The 17,814-nt window shown below is 40.2% G+C and overlaps 1 protein-coding gene across 1 annotated transcript in view; it reads left to right on the top strand.

The window, feature by feature from the left end:
* Positions 1 to 17,476, top strand: part of KYAT3 (kynurenine aminotransferase 3) — a gene marked incomplete at its 3' end in the record, with an annotated part of 35,981 nt that extends 18,505 nt beyond the window's left edge. Inside the window, exons 8-12 of the mRNA XM_080692086.1 lie at positions 1,616 to 1,705; positions 3,688 to 3,874; positions 10,125 to 10,198; positions 10,453 to 10,539; positions 17,414 to 17,476. Of these exons, the coding sequence (XP_080548212.1) occupies positions 1,616 to 1,705; positions 3,688 to 3,874; positions 10,125 to 10,198; positions 10,453 to 10,539; positions 17,414 to 17,476 (501 nt within the window). The remainder of the gene's footprint in view (positions 1 to 1,615; positions 1,706 to 3,687; positions 3,875 to 10,124; positions 10,199 to 10,452; positions 10,540 to 17,413) is intronic.
* Between the last annotated feature and the right edge of the window lie 338 nt (positions 17,477 to 17,814).

Here is a 17,814-nt window from a genome sequence, read left to right as displayed (position 1 = left end):
TTTTACATATTTATTGGCTTGTTCAATTGCCTTTCATTTATTTATTTATTTATTTATTTATTCATTCATTCATTCATTTATTAATTGTGGTACTGAGATTGAACCCAGAGACATTTTACATTTGAGCTACACCCCTAGCTGGATTTTTTTTTTTCTTATTTGAGGCCAGGCTCTCACTAGGTTGATGAGAGTCTCACTACTTTCTGAGGCTGTCCTTCAACCTGTGATACTTCTGTCTCAGCCTCCCAAGTACAGTGATTCCAGGCGTGTACCACCACACTGGGCTGACTTACTCAACTTTCACCTTAATGAAATTTAATCATTGCTAGAAAAGCAAGAAACTTGGGTAATTGTTCATTTTATAAGTGATCAACTATTGATACTTTTTTGGTAAAGAATTTTCAAATTACTGCATATGAGTATGAAAGGAAAAAAATGACATTTTGACACTCACTGTGTATTAGACTATAAGTGGTTTTTTTACATAGACTAATTCCCTTCACTCTTCTAACCACATTATAAGGTGGTTATAAGGATTACAATTATTATCCCTGTTTTACAGATGACTAAAAGGCTAAAACACAGAAAAGTATCTTACTCGAGATTAAACTGGTAATAAATTCAAGCCAGGGCAGAATGTGTGCACTTAACCACTCTACCATTTTGTGTGTGTGTGTGTGTGTGTGTGTGTGTGTGTGTGTGTGTGTTACTAGGGGGGAACCCAGGAGCTTTCTACCTCCCGGCTACACTCCCAGACCTATTTTATATTTGGAAACAGGGTCTCACCAAGTTGCTGAGAGCCTCACTCAGTAAGAACCTGCGTGATCCTCCTGTCTCAGCCTCCCAAGTGCTTGGATTTCAAGCGTGCGCCACCATGCCCAGCTCTATCATTTATTATAAGACAATTCATCCAGATGAAACTCAACTCTTTGTGCAGAGAGCATCAATCGGCCTCTAGAATCAGAAGTTTATATATTTTGATAATGGAAGCATTGCTGAACCCTAATTCATTGTTACTTTTTTCTATAATTCAAACAAGCTTTCCTACTGGTTTTTACTCCTCTAGAAGAGCAGCAGTAGCAAAGTGGAAGAGCGAGAGAAGACTAATAATGATTATAATGATTGCAAGCTGTGTTTACTTTCACAAGGCAGAGCTTAGTGACTCCGGTTGGAAACTTGCCCCAAAGGACAAAGTTGAGAGCCGGGCGTGGTGGCGCACGCTTGTAATTCCAGCATTTGGGAGGCTGAGACAGGAGGATGGCGGTTTGGGGACAGCCTCAGCTACTTAGTGAGGCCCTTTGCAATTCAATGAGACCCTGTTTCAAAATAAAAATTTTTAAAAATAGGTCTTGGGGTGTCACTTGGAGATAGAATGCTCCTGGGTTCCATCCCCAGTACTGCAAAAAAATAAAAATAAAAAGGACAATATTGAAATGCTTCTAAGTACTAATACCGATCTGCTTTGATAGTGTGAATGTTTCTGAATGGCCTACTTGAATGATTGCATTAACGACTTTCTGATTTGGTGTGTGTGTGTGTGTGTGTGTGTGTGTGTGTGTGTGTACACTATCAGACTATATTTTGAAGCCTGCTTTTATCTTTTATCTTTGCACAGCTTGGCTGGACCATTGGTCCCAATCATTTGATAAAACATTTACAGACAGTTCAACAAAACAGCATTTACACATGTGCGACTCCTTTACAGGTAGGTGCAGGAGCATGGTGGGGTTCAATCAGGGTGGAGGTATCACTTTTAAGTTGCATATTTGGCTGGGCGTGGTGGCGCACGGGCGTGGTGGCGCACTGGTGTGGTGGCGCACACTTGTAATTCCCTCGCTTGGGAGGTGGAGACTGGAGGATTGCGCAAGTTCGAAGCCAGCCAGTAGCAAAGTGGAAGAGGGAGAGACCCTGTTTAAGAGACCCTGTTTCCAAATAACAAGTATAAAATAGGTCTGGGAGTATAGCCCGGAGGTAGAAGGGCTTTCAGGAACCCCAGTACCACCAAAATAAATAAATAAATAAAAATAAATAAATAAAAATAAGTTGCGTATTTGAATTGACTTAGTTCTTTTCTGCATATCCTTCTTGAGCCGGGGCTTCAAATATAATTTGGGAACTTAGGGTCAGACAGATATTCACTATTATCAGGAGAGTCTGGTTTTGTTCATATGTCAGTTTTAGCTTTGCAGGTTTTAGCTTTACATATAGGAACATCTTATTCTCCATTTCAGCTGGGTGCCTTGTTTTGCCTTCAAACAACCATGTTTGGAAACTAGCAGTTGGTTTCCTGGTATTGGGGAATTATTAATTCTGTTTTATTTGTGAATTCGTTTGTCCCGAGGGCTTCTCTTTGATCACATCTCCTCATGCTGTGTCTTTTGCTACTCCTTAGCTACGCTAGACTTCTCTCAGTTCTTCCAAGAGAACAAATTATATCCTGCCTTTTAATTTCTTTGTTTCCTATCTCATTTCTCTGTTACCACCTTCCAGGATGCACTAGTTGGAAGCTCCCTGAGGTGGGGACTACATCTATCTTGTGAATTGTTCTTTTCCCAGCCTGTATCTGAATATCAGGCTTCACATTTATGTATTTGCTCAATATGTATCTTCTGAGTGAATGAATTCATCTTTTAGTTCTTGACATCTCTTGCTTCTGATCAGTTTCCTTAAGATTTGAGCAGTCTGTTCTTTCCCTCTGGCTATGCCAAGTTCTTGGTTGCTTGCCTGGGTCTCCTGGTTTGCTCTGATACCATTTTCCTATCATTCCTGTTCACTTTGCCCACCAAGCTTCTGCCCTTCTTCTTGAGAAGGTCCTTGCTGTCTTGGCACGCCCTGATTCTGGCTTGTTTACCTGCACAGGACCTGTTGCTGCTTTGCACAGCTTCCTGATATTTAATGTCTTAGCCCATTGGGCTGCTGTCACAAAGCAGCATAGGCTGGGTGGCTTGTGAACAAGAGAGATGTATTTCTTACAGTTGTGGAGGTGAGGGAGTCCCTGGGCGAGGCACTGGCCGGTTCTGTGTCAGATGAGGGCCTGCTTCCCCATGGATGTCACCTTTTCACTGTGTCCTCCCAGGGTGGAAATGGGGAGCCAACTCTCCTTTATAAGGGCATTAATCCCATCCGGGGGGCTCCACACTTCTGGCCTAATCACCTTCCAAAGGCCCCACTTCCTACCACCATACCCTTGGGAGTTAGGACTTCAACACAAGGATTTAGAAGGGGCACAAACATTAAATCCACTACATTTAACACTGGGTTTTTCCTTGGCCCGGTTCCTCTTCTGGCTCTTCTGACTTGTCTACAGAGTAGTATTGTTGGCTGCATGCTCCAGAAACTCATTTCTCAACCTTATTTCACTTAGAGCACCTTCCTGGGATACGGATGGTTACAGCAAGGATGTGCATCCGACAGGGAATGAGGGATAGTACCTCTTTCTCAATTTTGGATTTCATGACTCATTTTCATTTTGTCCCAGAAGACTTAATCATTGGTGTGTAACTAACTGATTCCTCCATTAATCTATGGAGTTTAATATAAGTCCACAGGAATTAAACTGGGATTTCCTGGATGACCTTTTTGCCAATAATCTTACGTGGATGATCTTTATTTATTATACCAATAAAGTAAGCAATGACTAACATGACCATATTTCCTCTCTACATTTTTCAATCTTAAAACATACAGGAAGCCTTAGCTCAAGCATTTTGGATTGACATCAAGCGCATGGGTGACCCAGAGTGTTACTTTAATTCTTTGCCAAGAGAATTAGAAGTAAAAAGAGATCGGATGGTGTGTTTACTTGAAAGTGTTGGCCTAAAACCCATAGTTCCTGATGGAGGATACTTCATCATTGCTGACGTGTCTTTACTAGGTTTGTAAAAATTTTTAATATTTCAAATATACCGAAACGAATGTGTGAAATTTTGGCAGAACTATGCACAAAAGATTGGGGGGAAAGTGATAGTAGTATTTTACCTCTAGATAATGATAGATTTTCACCATGTCAACATTATTTACAGTTGTGTTTATTTGAATAAAATATTAATTTCCTTTGGCTTAACATAAAACATGCTACCTCATTAGAAAAAAAGATTTCCAGAAATATTGAAGCCATCCAGAAATATTAACTCAAATATTCTAATTTAATATTCTAATTTAATATTTTAATATCTTAATTGAATACTAAAAGAAAGAAGGAGAATAAAATTTATTGAAAGTCTTCTGTATGCCAAGCACTCAAATACCCTTTTTGGGGGGAGGATAAATACTAGTAAGTGAACCTGGGGGCATACTACCTCTGAACTACATCTTCAGATCTTTTTATTTTTTAATTCAAAGTAGCCTCTAAGTTGCTGAGACTAGCCTCAAAACTGCTATCCTCTTTTCTTAGCCTCCCAAGTTCTGGGATTACAGGCATGTGCCACTACACCCTGCCTCAAATACCCTTTTAAAGAAAGTGCTGTTAGCTCTATCTTTGCATACATGAAGACTTGGAAAGTTTTAAATAACTTGCCTGAAGTTATATTGCTAGATTTTAAATATTCTATGCTGAGATGGACGTGGTGGCACATGCTTGTAATCCCAGTACTTGGGAAGCTGAGACAGGAGGATTGTAGGTTAGTAGCCAGACTCAGCAACTTGTGAGGCCCTCCACAACTTAGTGAGACCCTGTTTCAAAATAAAGAATAAAATAGGGCTGGGGTGTAACTTAGAGGTAGAATGCTCCTGGGTTGGTTCAATCCCCAGTACCACAAAAAATAATAAATAGAAATAAAGAATAAAATATAAAAAATAGGCCTGAAGGTATTGCTTAGAGGTAGAATGCCCCTGGGTTCAATCCCCAATACTGTAAAAAATGAATAAATATTCTATGCAAAAAAGCAATGATCTTTATATTACCTACAGCTGATAGATGTAATTCTGACATGCTGTCAACAAATCTAGAAGTTAGAAACATGATAATGTTTTATATGTAACTTATTTCTCTTTAAAAATAGTATGAGTAATAGAAAACTTTACAGCTCCAATTATTGACAGAAATTAAGACCATTCTAAATTTAGTTTAATTTTTTTTTAATTTGTATACAATAGCCAGGCATGGTGGTGCACAATTGTAATCCCAGCATTCAGAAGGCTGAGACTGGAGGTTCGTGATTCGCAGACAACTTCAGCTACTTAGCGAGGCCCTCCACAACTTAGTGAGACCCTGTTTCAAAAATAAAGAATAAAAAATAGAGCAGGGGGTGTAGCTCGGAGGTCAAATGCTCCTGGGTTCCATCCCCAGATGTGTAAATAAATAAATAAATAAATAAACAAACAAACAAATAAATAAATTTGGTTACAATAAAGTTATGTGCTACTGAACTCGAAAAACTGAAGATTTTTATTTATATCAAAATTTAGAAAACTGGAAGCCGGGCGTGGTGGCGCACACTTGTAATCCCCGCGCTTGGGAGGCTGAGACTGGAGGATCACACGGGTTCAAAGCCAGCCTCAGCTACTTAGTGAGGCTCTCAGCAACTTAGTGAGACCCTGTTTCCAAATAAAATATAAAATAGGTCTGGGAGTATAGCCCGGAGGTAGAAAGCGCCTGGGTTCCACCCCCAGTACCACCAAAAATTTAGAAAACTGGAAAAAGTAAAAGAAACCTTTCACTTTATAACAAAGAACTATTATATTTTTAACTTTATCTTCATGTAGCAATTATTTACTAAAACGAGAGCCGGGCGTGGTGGCGCACACTTGTAATCCCAGCATTCGGGAGGCTGAGACCTGGGGATCGCAGTTCGCAGACAGCCTCAGCTACTACTTAGTAAGGCCCTCTGCAACCTAGTGAGACCCTTTTTCAAAATAAAAGAATAAAGAATAGGACAGCGGGTGTAGCTCGGGGGTCGAATGCCCCTGGGTTCCATCCTCACACCCGCCAAAAAAAAAAGTGACCATTTGACATTAATAATTTCTACTTAAAATTTTTTATGCGGGGGATTGAACACCAGGGGTATTTCAACTCCAAGATATTTTTATTTTTTTTATTTTGAAATAGGGCCTTGCTAACTTAGTGCACACTTGCTTCAAGCCTGGATCTTCATGTCTCAGCCTACCAAGTACTAGGATTATAGGCGTGAGCCACCGCACCTGCTGGTTCTTTGTTTTTTGTTTTGTTTTGTTTTCCCAGTACTAGGGATTGAACCCAGGCCTCTCACATGCTAGGCAAGCACTCTGCCCTTACAATATTTCCCTGTCTACTGCACAGATTCCAGGAAAGCATGATTTTATGATTCTTCTGTAATCTGGTCTTGAAGTCTTTTTACAAATTGGCTATAAACTCTAGCCCTGCCCTGGTGGGGGTGTATTAGAGGTGGACCTGGGTGTTTACAGTGTATCTTTTCTAGAATACTTCCTTATCCTTATCCTTAGCCTAAGTGTGGGTCCCATGACCAGATGTCTTTCTCACCAGACATCTGTGTTTATAGGCATACACCCTTGTAGCTCTCATCTGAAATGTGTCCAGCTTATTCCTACCAAGACAGCCTCTCTCTCAGAGAACTTGGCCAGAAGAAAAGTAGTTTTTGTGGTTGTTTTATTCTTTATTTTGAAACAGGGTCTTACTAAGTTGCAAAGGGCCTCACTAAGTAGCTGAGGCTGTCCGCGAACAGTGATCCCCCGTCTCAGTCTCCCAAATGCTGGGATTTCAAACCCACCGCGCCTGGCTTAGGTTTTGTGGTTTTGGTCAAGGAAGACACAGCAGAGACAGGGCAACAAAAACACGTAAATTGTCAGAAGCAGTGTGTTACTTACAGGTCCCAGAGGGATCCGGGCAGCACTCCTGGTCGGGCTGACGGGAAGCAAGGAGTGCTCTGGGAAATGCGTGCTCAGCCAGTGGATGGAGAGCAAGGGAGAGAATGAGGGACCTGTGAGCCAGAGCCTTTACTGAGGCGTCAGGGCATTTCCAGTGTCTGGCAGAGAGAGCTATACAGGAACAAACTCTGTAGAGCTACGCTTCAGGAGGTCGCCAGCCCGATGGATCTCTGCAGTCCATGCAGGGTGTGGGCAGTGCAGCAAGTCAAGAGGGTTGCATCTAGCTGTCCCTTTGGGAGGTGATCACCCAGCAGTGGTTATGTAAGGAAAAGAATAAGAACGGAGGAGGCAGAGAGCTGGAAACTGTCGCGGGGGAGTAAGCCTGCTCTGGTATGAGAAAGTTCAGAATGGATACTGAGGCAACATCAAATTCTAAGAATTCACCACATGAGCTTTGGCTCACACTAAAGCTAGGTGTCTTTCCTTACATTTGTTCACTTGTTGTGACACAGGAGGCTTTGGCAAGCAGGGCTTCTTACGGTCCAACTGTCAGAGAGCCAGATATGGCAGGCTCCCAAGCTCCATTCTTACATGCACCCCCTTCTGATATTCTATATACTGGGGTTTGGAAAGCTTTCTTCCTAAATGGGGTCTAAATTTAGGAAAAAAATTTATGAGGCGTCTCATTTTATGGTATGGTAAAAAGAAAAAGAACGGTTTTCATCTCTTACATTTTTTGTCTTGAAATCAGAAATCCATAAGATTTTCCACATGAACTATTGTGCTTATTTAAAAGAAACTGACTTAGCCGGGCGTGGTGGTGCACGCTTGTAATCCCTGTGCTTGGGAGGCGGAGACAGGAGGATCGCGCGTAAAAAAAGTATAAAAATGGGTCTGGAGTGTAGCCCGGAGGTAGAAGGGTTTCCAGGAACCCCAGTACCACCAAAAAAATAAATAAATAAAAATAAAAAAAACTGACTTGTACTTCATGTGCTTCCAAAAGGAATTTGAGCATATTCACATTGAAAGTCTACAGAGTAATATATAAGTAGAAATGGCTATATTGAAAAATAAAAACCATGCCACATAGGAAGTGGAGGAAGTGAATATTTCAGTTACAGAGGTTCTTGGGACTTGTGGAAGCAAAGGCAAATGGAAAAATTGAATTAGTTATGTAATTCTTGGATTAAAAAAAAAAACAGTTTTTTAGATAAGAACAGTTCTTTTCTGGATCCGAAAATTTCCAGGTAGTAAATTCTAAAAGGGATTTATCACACTGTGACATTAATTATCAAAAGAACCCTGAGGCAGCAGATTATTGCACTAGGCTTTAATTAGTTCCCCATTCTTTCCTGCATGCAGTACTAGTTTAGGTCTTAGATCTTGAACTAATATAGTTAAAAGAGAAATGTAGCTGGGGGTGGTGGCCCATGCTTTTAATCCCTGCGCTTGGGAGGTGGAGACAGGAGGATGGCGCAGGTTTGAAGCCAGCCTCACTGGTTTAAGAGACCCTGTTTCCAAACAAAATATAAAATAGGTCTGGGAGTATAACCCGGAGGTAGAAGGGTTCCATCCCCAGTAGCACAAAAATAAATAAATATATATATATATATATATATATATATATGAAGCTTGGTTAGAAAATATTTTGTTTTTTAATTTATACTTTAATTTTTATTGGTCATTATAATTATATAAATAGTAAAATGCATAGTGATGCTTTATCTATGGATGATGTAAAAGGAGAGAGGAGAAGATGTTCCTTTATGGTACTCCACCCATGGGGGAATATGTTAATGTCTATAAAAGCTTCCCAAATATGAAGAAATTTTTGTTTTTGTTTTTTTAACTCTTTCATCTAATTTGATTAATTTTCAGCATGTGAATTTTTTCATACACTAAAGGCTGGTTCTGTTCTTTGCTGAGCACATTAGTAGTAGTATTAGATGGAAATTCTACATTTTTCTTAAAGCATAGAGGAGACTGGAGAGGAAATCACCAGGTAAAAGTATGCTAAGACTTAAACAAAAAGGTGATGGTTTCTTCAGTGTCAAGGTTTTTATATGTTTAACTTTAAAAGATCTACTAGCAGTGAATAAAAAAGTAAAGTATTTTTTAGCGGTATATTAATAATAAGTTTCACTTGACTACAGTAATCATCAACTTCAGATTTTGGGGGATATTCTAGAAGATTTAAGAGAATAAGCCAATATAGTTGAAACAATATGAAAATGTAGATGGCTAAAACTGAATGCCATAGAAAGTTTTCCTAGGCTTTAAAGCAAGGTTGCCAGAAGTGAAGAGAATAGGAATACATATTTAAAGCTTCTCCCCCCAAATTTAAAGACAAATTTTAAAACAGTTTAATGGCCGGGCGTGGTTGCACATGCCTATAATCCCCCGCACTTGGAAAGCTGAGACAGGAGGATTGCACAGGTTCGAAGCCAGTCTCAGCAATTTAGTGAGACCCTGTTTCCAAATAAATTTTTTTTTTTTTTTTTTTTTGTGGTACTGGGGTTCCTGGAAGCCCTTCTACCTCGGGCTACACTCCCAGACCTATTTTTACATTTTTCATTTTGGAAACAGGGTCTCCTAAGCCAGCGCGCGGCTGGCTTCGAACCTGCGCGATCCTCCTGTCTCCGCCTCCCAAGCGCGGGGATTACAAGCGTGCGCCACCACGCCCGGCAAATAAAAAATATTTTTAAAAAATGAGTCTGGGAGTATATCCTGGAGGTAGGAAGCCTCTGGGTTCCACCCCCAGTATCACACATACACACACACACACAAAAAAAAAACCCAGCTTAATGTATGGAAGCAAAAAATAATAAGGATAGCATCTAAAAGATATAAATATTCTGTTTATAAATAATGAATAATGGAATTTATTCAGCAAATATCTGTTTTATTACTTATGTGCTAGACATTAATCTAAGTGTTGGAGATACAAGTTGCAAAAGAGACACTTTACCCTCACGGAACTCGAGACATATTGAGAGGGGTGAACATTACTGATGGGTACTGACTTTGTTGTTTCCTTAGTAATTATCATGGAGTCTTAGTTCTAGATGGAGAGGCAACTCTGCTCTTTCCTTCCCCTTCCTGTTTCTTCCTGTGCTGACGGCTGCGTGTACAAGCATGTGTGTGCACGTAATCATGGACGTCAGTAAAGCTCTCCTGTGAGCTCCTCGTTTGCACCTGAGCATGGCCTATGATAAGGCTGCCCCATGTGCTGTGAATAGCCTCTGGGAAAGTTCTACACCAGTTTAAATCAGGAGGAAGTTTTTCATCTGGATAGACTTAAGTGAAATACATGTCATTTTTAGATGCTGACCTCTCTGATATGAAGAATGATGAACCTTATGACTATAAATTTGTGAAGTGGATGACTAAAAATAAGGTAATGTGTATAGGTCTCCAATAGTCAATTTATAAAGTAAACTGGCTGATGTGCTTTGAAAATCATTGGCTGTAGTTTTGTTATATAATATTCCGCTCTTAGCTTTTGAAAGGAATTGAAAAATATTTTTTTTTTCCTTTTGGGAATTGTAAACACAAATTTATGATTATATCTATTTCTAATTCTTATAGTCTCAAAATTAATATTTGAAATGTGAGTAGTTTCCCTACTGTCTCCTTTTATTTGTTTTTCAGAAACTGTCAGCCATCCCTGTTTCAGCATTCTGTAACTCAGAAACAAAATCACAATTTGAGAAGTTTGTGAGGTTTTGCTTCATTAAAGTAAGTTTCCTGTTCTACTTAAAAACACATTCATAGTATCTTTCTGATTTTTATAAAGTACCTTTTTTCATTTTGCTAAAAATCTGCTCATGTGTATCATATGAAGTTTTTTTTTTTCTTTTACTTATTTTTGTGGTACTGGGGATGGAACCCAGGGGCATTCTACCTCTAAGCTATACCCCCCAGCCCTATATTTTTATTCTTTATTTTGAAACAGCGTCTCATTGAATTGCAAAGGACCTCACTAAGTAGCTGAGGCTGTCCGCGAACCACGTTCCTCCTCCTGTGTCAACTCCCCAAATGCTCAGATTACAAGCCTGTGTCACCACACCCGGCTTCATATTCAGTTTTTAATTTATGAAATGCTGCCATAAAACTGTGTGCCAGAATTAAATTCAACTTTGTGGAGGGAAAAAAGCACATAATCTAGATAATTTGCCATATAATATCACAATGCCCAACATTCAGAAAAAAATTACTAGAGACATGAAAACACAAGAAAATATGACCCATAACTTTAAAAAAAATATGCAGTAAAAAGTACCTAAAGATGACCCAGATGTAGGAATTAGCAGATAAGGGCTTTAAAGTAAATGTTAAAACTATTCAAGAAATTAAAGGAAAATATGGTCATAAGAAGCACAGAGGAATTAGAACTATTAAAATAAAAACAGATGAAAATACAAGAATTTAAAAGTATAATGCCTAATCTGAAACACTGATAGGCTTACCAGATGATTGAAAATATCAGGAAATAAAAAAGTTCAACTTATACTGAGTGCAGTGACACATGCCTGTCATCCCAGCTACTCAGGAGGCTGATGCAGGAGGATTGCAAGTTCAAGGCCAGTCTGGGCAATTTAGCAAGACCCTATCTCAACATAAAAATTAAAAAGGAAGCTTGGTATGGTGGCTCACTTTTGTAATCCCAGTACTTGGGAGGCTGAGACAAGGCTAGCCTTATCAACTTAGCAAGGCTCTCTGCAATTTAGACCCTGTTTCAAAATAAAACAGGAATGTTGGGGGTGGTGGCGCACACTTGTAATCCCCGTGCTTGGGAGGCTGAGACAGGAGAATCGCACAGGTTCGAAGCCAGCCGCAGCTACTTAGTGAGGCTCTCAGCAACTTAGTGAGACCCTGTTTCCAAATAAAATATGAAAAAGGTCTGGGAGTATAGCCCGGAGGTAGAAAGCCTCTGGGTTCCACCCCCAGTACCACAAAAATAAATAAATAAATAAATAAATAAATAAATAAATAAATAAAAACAGGACCGGCAGTGTAGTTCAAAGGCAGAATGATTCTGGGTTCAATCCTAAAAAAAAAAAAAAAATTATATTTCACTAGAATCCAGTGAAACTACATGTTCATAGTACAGATATAATATCTCTTTCTGCCTAGTATTCTGTAACCAGGAAAATATTCTTTAAAAACAAAAACACATCCTTGAAAACAAAAACAGAAATCATCATCAGACCTGTACTAAAAAATATGCCAAATGTGGTATTGTTCTTAAGATGTTACTGCTACTAAAAGCAGCCTTGTCTGGATCAAAGCACTTTCTATTTCAACTCTCATAATCCTGGTTAGAATAGTGTAAACTCTGTTTTTAGCATGTAGAGATTAAAACCTATAAACAAACTATGAGAACGCGATATAAATGATAATTGTGTAAACACTCAGTTGGATTAAATGTAGAAGAAAAAGTAAGGCTGTTAATATAATCTTAACAATGGCTCTAGAAATAGAGGGATACTTATACCTTCACTTAGCAGTGAGGTTTTATCCAGATAAACCTGGTTGAAAATGTATGCTCAAAAATCCATTTAACACTTAGAACCTTCTGAGCATCATAATTTGGCAACATGGTAAGTCATGATTCACTCTTATGACCTCAGAGCTGCTGGGATGCTGAGGCTCATGGCTACCGCCCAGCATCAGGAAGAGAGTATCTTACCATAGAGCACTAGCTGAAGAAATGATTAAAATTTTAAGTATGGTTTCTACTGAATGCCTCTGGCTTTTGCAATAAACTATAAGCTGAACCACTTTAACTTGGAGAATGCCCTTTAAATTACTTCATTCTTTATACATAAGCAATGGGGGTGAGGAGAGAGAAACATAAGACTTAAGTTTAACATGGTAAACACAGCCCTTCCTTGGTCTCTTCTTGGAGATTTTTCAAAAACAACCAGGAGAAAAGTAAACTAATTCACAGATTCCTGAGCTTGCCAAATACAATGAAGTGGATGGTAGAGGGAAAATACTAGAAGGAATCCTGCTTCTTCATCTTCAAATGACAGAGCCCCCAGATGCCAGACTCATTACCTAGAATGGTAGGGATGGCAGATGTCCTGGTAGTAGAAACATCTCTAGAGTCAGGGAAGAAACAGGGAGAAGCAGAGTCATGTCATTTAAGCACGCTGTGAGGTGAGGGATGTATAGGAAATATGGTAAATTAGAGACAACCCATTTAATGAGTTAAGAAAAAATAAAGACTAAAAAGGCTTCCCCTCACAGAATCCCTCGTGTCCTGCATATACTTAGTTGTGAGCCAGGAATCTCTGCTGTCATCGAGTGCTGCCCCGGCTCCTCCCCTACACGGGTCGGCAAATACATCTTCAGATTGGAGAGCCAGCTAGCCGGGCGTGGTGGCGCACGCTTGTAATCCCCGCGTTTGGGGACGGAGACAGGAGGATGGCGCATGTTCGAAGCCAGCCATGCTGGTGTAAGAGACCCTGTTTCAAAAATATAAAATAGGTCTGGGAGTGTAGCCCGGAGGTAGAAGGGCTTCCAGGAACCCCAGTACCACAAAAAAAAAGAAAAAAAAAAATTGGAGAGCCAGCTAAGTATGGTGGCTCACACTTGTAATTGAACTACTTGGGAGGCTGAGATTGGAGGATCTTAGGTTCAAGGACAGTCTCTGCAAGTAGGGAGATTATCATCAACCTAGTGAGGCTCTATTTCAAAATATTTTTTTTTAAATGAGATAGGGCTGGGAGTGTAGCTCAAAAGTAGAATGTCCCTGAGTTCAGTGCCTAGTACCAAAAAATAAAAGTCATAGAGCCAGTCAGCAGGTAGCATCTTCATTACACAGAATCTTAGGAACAGTGTGTGCACAGGCCTTGAGAGCTTACAAAAAGTTCAATAAAAAGTTATTAATCAAAGAAGAACCGGTTAGTAATCTTTGGAAGGACACTGTAAGCCAGTTTGTAACTCAGTACTTGGGAGGCTGAGAAAGGAGGATTGTGGTTCACAGCCAGCCTCAACTACTTAGTGAGGCCCCTGCAACGTAAAGAGACATTGTTTCAAAATAAAGAATAAAAAATAGGGCTAGAAAACTGGATGTGGTGGCCCACGTTTGTAATCCCAGTACTTGGGAGGCTGAAACAGGAGGATCCCAAGTTTGCAACCAGCCTTGGTGAGGCCCTCCACAACTTAGTATGACTCTGTTTTAAAATAAAGAATAAAAAATAGGGCTGGGGGTGTAGCTTGGAGGTAGGATGCCCCTGGGTTCTATCTCCAGTACCACACACCAAAAAAGGACTCTGTAAAGGGAGAGACAGACACAAGGAAAAATAAGTGGCAGGAAACATTCACTGGAAAAGTTCACCGTGAAGCAAATAAAAACTGTGATATATGGAATTCTAAACTTTTTAGACAATAGATTAAGCCAGGAATGGCATCATACACCTGTAATTCTAGTACTTGGGAGACTGAGACAGGAGGATGGCAGGTTTGAGGACAGCCTCAACAAATAGTGAAACTTACATCAAACTAGTGAGACCCTGGTTCCAAACAAAAAATTAAAAAAAAAAAAAAAAAAGCCGGGCGTGGTGGCGCACGCTTGTAATCCCCGAGCTTGGGAGGCAGAGACAGGAGGATCGCGCAGGTTCAAAGCCAGCCGCGCGCGCTGGCTTAGGAGACCCTGTTTCCAAACAAAAATGTAAAAGTAGGTCTGGGAGTGTAGCCCGGAGGTAGAAGGGCTTCCAAGAACCCCAGTACCACCAAAAAAAAAAAAAAAAAAAAAAAAAAAAAAAACAGGGCTGGGATGTAGCCTGGAGGTAGAATGCCTCAATGCCTCTGGGTTCCATCCTCAGTACCACAATAATAAATAAGTAAATAAATAGCAACAGATTAAAGCAGGGATTTTTCAGTTTAAGGAAGATGGAGTAATATAAGAAGACGAAATGGAGCTGGGCGTGGTGGCGCACGCTTGTAATCCCAGCATTTGGGAGGCTGAGACAGGAGGATCGCGGTTCTCAGCCAGCCTCTGCTACTTAGTGAGGCCCTTTGCAACTCAGTGAGACTCTTTCAAAATAAAGAATAAAAAATAGGACTGGGGGTGTAGCTCAGAGGTAGAATATGCCCCTGGGTTCAATCCCTAGTACTGCCAAAAAAAAAAAAAAAAAAAAAAGAAAAGAAAAGGAAAAAAAAAAGATGAAATAGTACCTGTCAGTTCAGGCAAGAAATTGAAGGAAAAAACAAAGCTATTGGGAATTATGGTGGCATTAGAAATGAAAGCACATGAAAGATTGAGAAACGTATGCAAGAGGTAGAAAAATGAAATATGTAGGATCTCCAAAAAATAAAAGTAGAACAAATGGAACCCAAAAGGAATTTTTTAGATTTATTTTCAGAATTCTTTTCATAAAAGTGGAGAAAGAGAGAGACAGTAAGAGAGAATCTAAAGATTAAAAGGGAATGGCTTATCCCTGGAAAATTACTGACAGAATGATTAGTGTGGAGATAGACCTTCCTTCTTTAATATACTGGGCTTCAAAGATAAAGAAATAATCTTTTGGGGCATCTAGACAAAATCATCAAGGCCTCTGTGGAGGCCAGGGGGAAAGAAGCAGTATAAACTCAGTCTCTTACATCGACATCTAATAGCTAAAAAAACAGGTTTAATTCAGGGTGAAATAAAAGTAACAAGGCAAAGAAACAGCACCGTCAAACTGAGGAACGCACGCTCAGCCTCAGTCAGAATAAGAGAAACAAAAATTAGAGCTCAGTGGGATTTTATCTATTAGATTGGCAGTGACCAAAACAACTAAGACTTTCCATCAAACACTCTGTCACACATTAAGAGTAAGAATATTGCCAGGAGTGATGGTGCATGGCTGGGAGCCTGAGGCAGGAGGATCACAGACTAGAGGACATCTGCAGCAATTTAGCAAGACTCTCTGCAACCTAGCAAGATTCTGTTGCAAAACAAAACAAAACAAAAAAAGAGGGGGGGGGGTGTGGCTCAGAGGTAGAATATCTTGGGTTCATTCTTCAGTAACACACACACACACACACACACACACACACACACACACAGAGAGAGAGAAAAAAAAAGGAGTATAATTTGTAAAATCTCTATAGTGATTAGTTCAAAAGTTTCCATCCAAATGTAAATTAGCATAGCCTTTGACCTAACAACTCTATTTTTGGTGGTACTAGGGGTGGAACCCAGAGGCTTTCTACCTCCGGGCTATACTCCCAGACCTTTTTTTTTTTTAAATATATTTTATTTGGAAACAGGGTCTCACTAAGTTGCCGAAAGCCTCACTGAGTAGCCGAGGCTGGCTTCGAACCTGCGCGATCCTCCTGTCTCAGCCTCCCAAGCGCGGGGATTACAAGCGTGCGCCACCACGCCCGGCTCCCACCTGCTATTTTAGAAGTGCCTCCTCTGGATTTCCAACACCCTGCACCAGGCCACCCCTGCTCACGGCATAGGAACCGTTCCTCAGTGCCCACGTGGCTCTGACACCCTTGTCAATATGCCTGCCTTACCCTATTCAGGGTTCATTTCCCTGTATGGGGCCACCCTACCCACAGATGCCTCACTTACTTGGGCTCTGACACCAGGATTCGGGTCAATCCCAACACTGCTACTCCCCACCAAATTTTCCACCCAAAGTGGTCACCCTGCTTACTCTACTCTGGCCACATCCTCCATAGGCTGCCCAGGCTCTCTGGCCTCAACAGGTGAAACCTCCACATGGTTAGGGTTAGGGTTAGGTTCAGACTGAATCATTCTAGTAGACAGTGAAGAAAGAGGAAGTAGAGAAACAGAAGAAAACACAAAGTTAGATTTTTCACTGCTTACCCCTTAATTTAATTTTATATCATAGTATGTGTTACCTATTCAAAAACTAAGTGAATTGCTTTCCAATAATGATAGCTGACATTGTGATAGGAAAGGTCAAAGGAATGTTTAGAGTGAACTAAATTTTCCTTGTTCAGAGCAAAGTTTAGTGAAAACTATGTGAGGTTTACAATAAGGAAATAGAAACATAAGTACATTATTTAGATTTTGGTGGTAACCATTAGAACTAAGCCCAGAAATTGCCATAAAAGGTTGTCTTGGACGATGGAGGGGTTCATAAGGCAAAAACAGGAGGAGTAGAGCAGACTTACTGTTTCTCAGTGTAAGCTCTTCTGTGCTAATTGGCTTATTTGTTGTTGTTGTGTGTGTGTGTGTGTGTGTGTGTGTGTGTGTGTGTGTGTGTGGTTGTGTGGTATTGGGGGTGGAATGCAGAGGCTTTTCTACCTCCAGGCTATACTCCTAGACCTATTTTATATTTTATTTGGAAACAGGATCTCACTAAGTTGCTGAGGCTGGCTTTGAACCTGTGCGATCCTCCTGTCTCAGCCTCCCAAAAGCTGGGATTACAGGCATGCGCCACCTCACCCAGCTTTGTTATTAATTTGATTAACTGGTGGTTTTTTTTTTTGGGGGGGGGGTTCTGTATTAAAAGATCTCTTTAAGATTGGATATCACTTAACTCTTCATTCAGTGCTATTATGGTTTATATCTTGTATATTTAAACCTTCCTCTTGAATTTTTGTTGGCAGATAATGTTACGATCATTTTGTTAATTTACAGAAAGATAGCACACTGGATGCCGCTGAAGAAATCATCAAGGCATGGAGTGGACCCAAGTCCTGATGTGTGCAGAACACATTAACTGGCTACCAGATGACCCACTTGGCATTGTTACTCAGTGCTGCCCCCTACTGTATGTTGAAAAACAAGTATTTCCGTACAAATGAATGTAAATAAATATTCCCATTGTTTTTCCAAAGTCAGCTCCATTCCCAACAATAGTCAGGAGATCTGACTTTTCATCTGTGGTGTATTAAAACACCTTCTGCTGTCACTTTATAAGAACCACCTTGGCATAGTAGATAAAAACAGTGAGATGCTTAGCCTCTCTGAGCCTTAGTTTCCACATTACAAAAGGGAAATAAAAGTAGAACCTACCTAGCCGGGTGTGATGCCGCACA

This window comes from Muscardinus avellanarius, assembly GCF_963383645.1.
Source record: "Muscardinus avellanarius genome assembly, chromosome: 3".
Taxonomy (NCBI): Eukaryota; Metazoa; Chordata; class Mammalia; order Rodentia; family Gliridae; genus Muscardinus; species Muscardinus avellanarius.
Note: the sequence above shows the minus strand (reverse complement) of the source record. Positions and strands in the feature narration are given on the sequence as shown.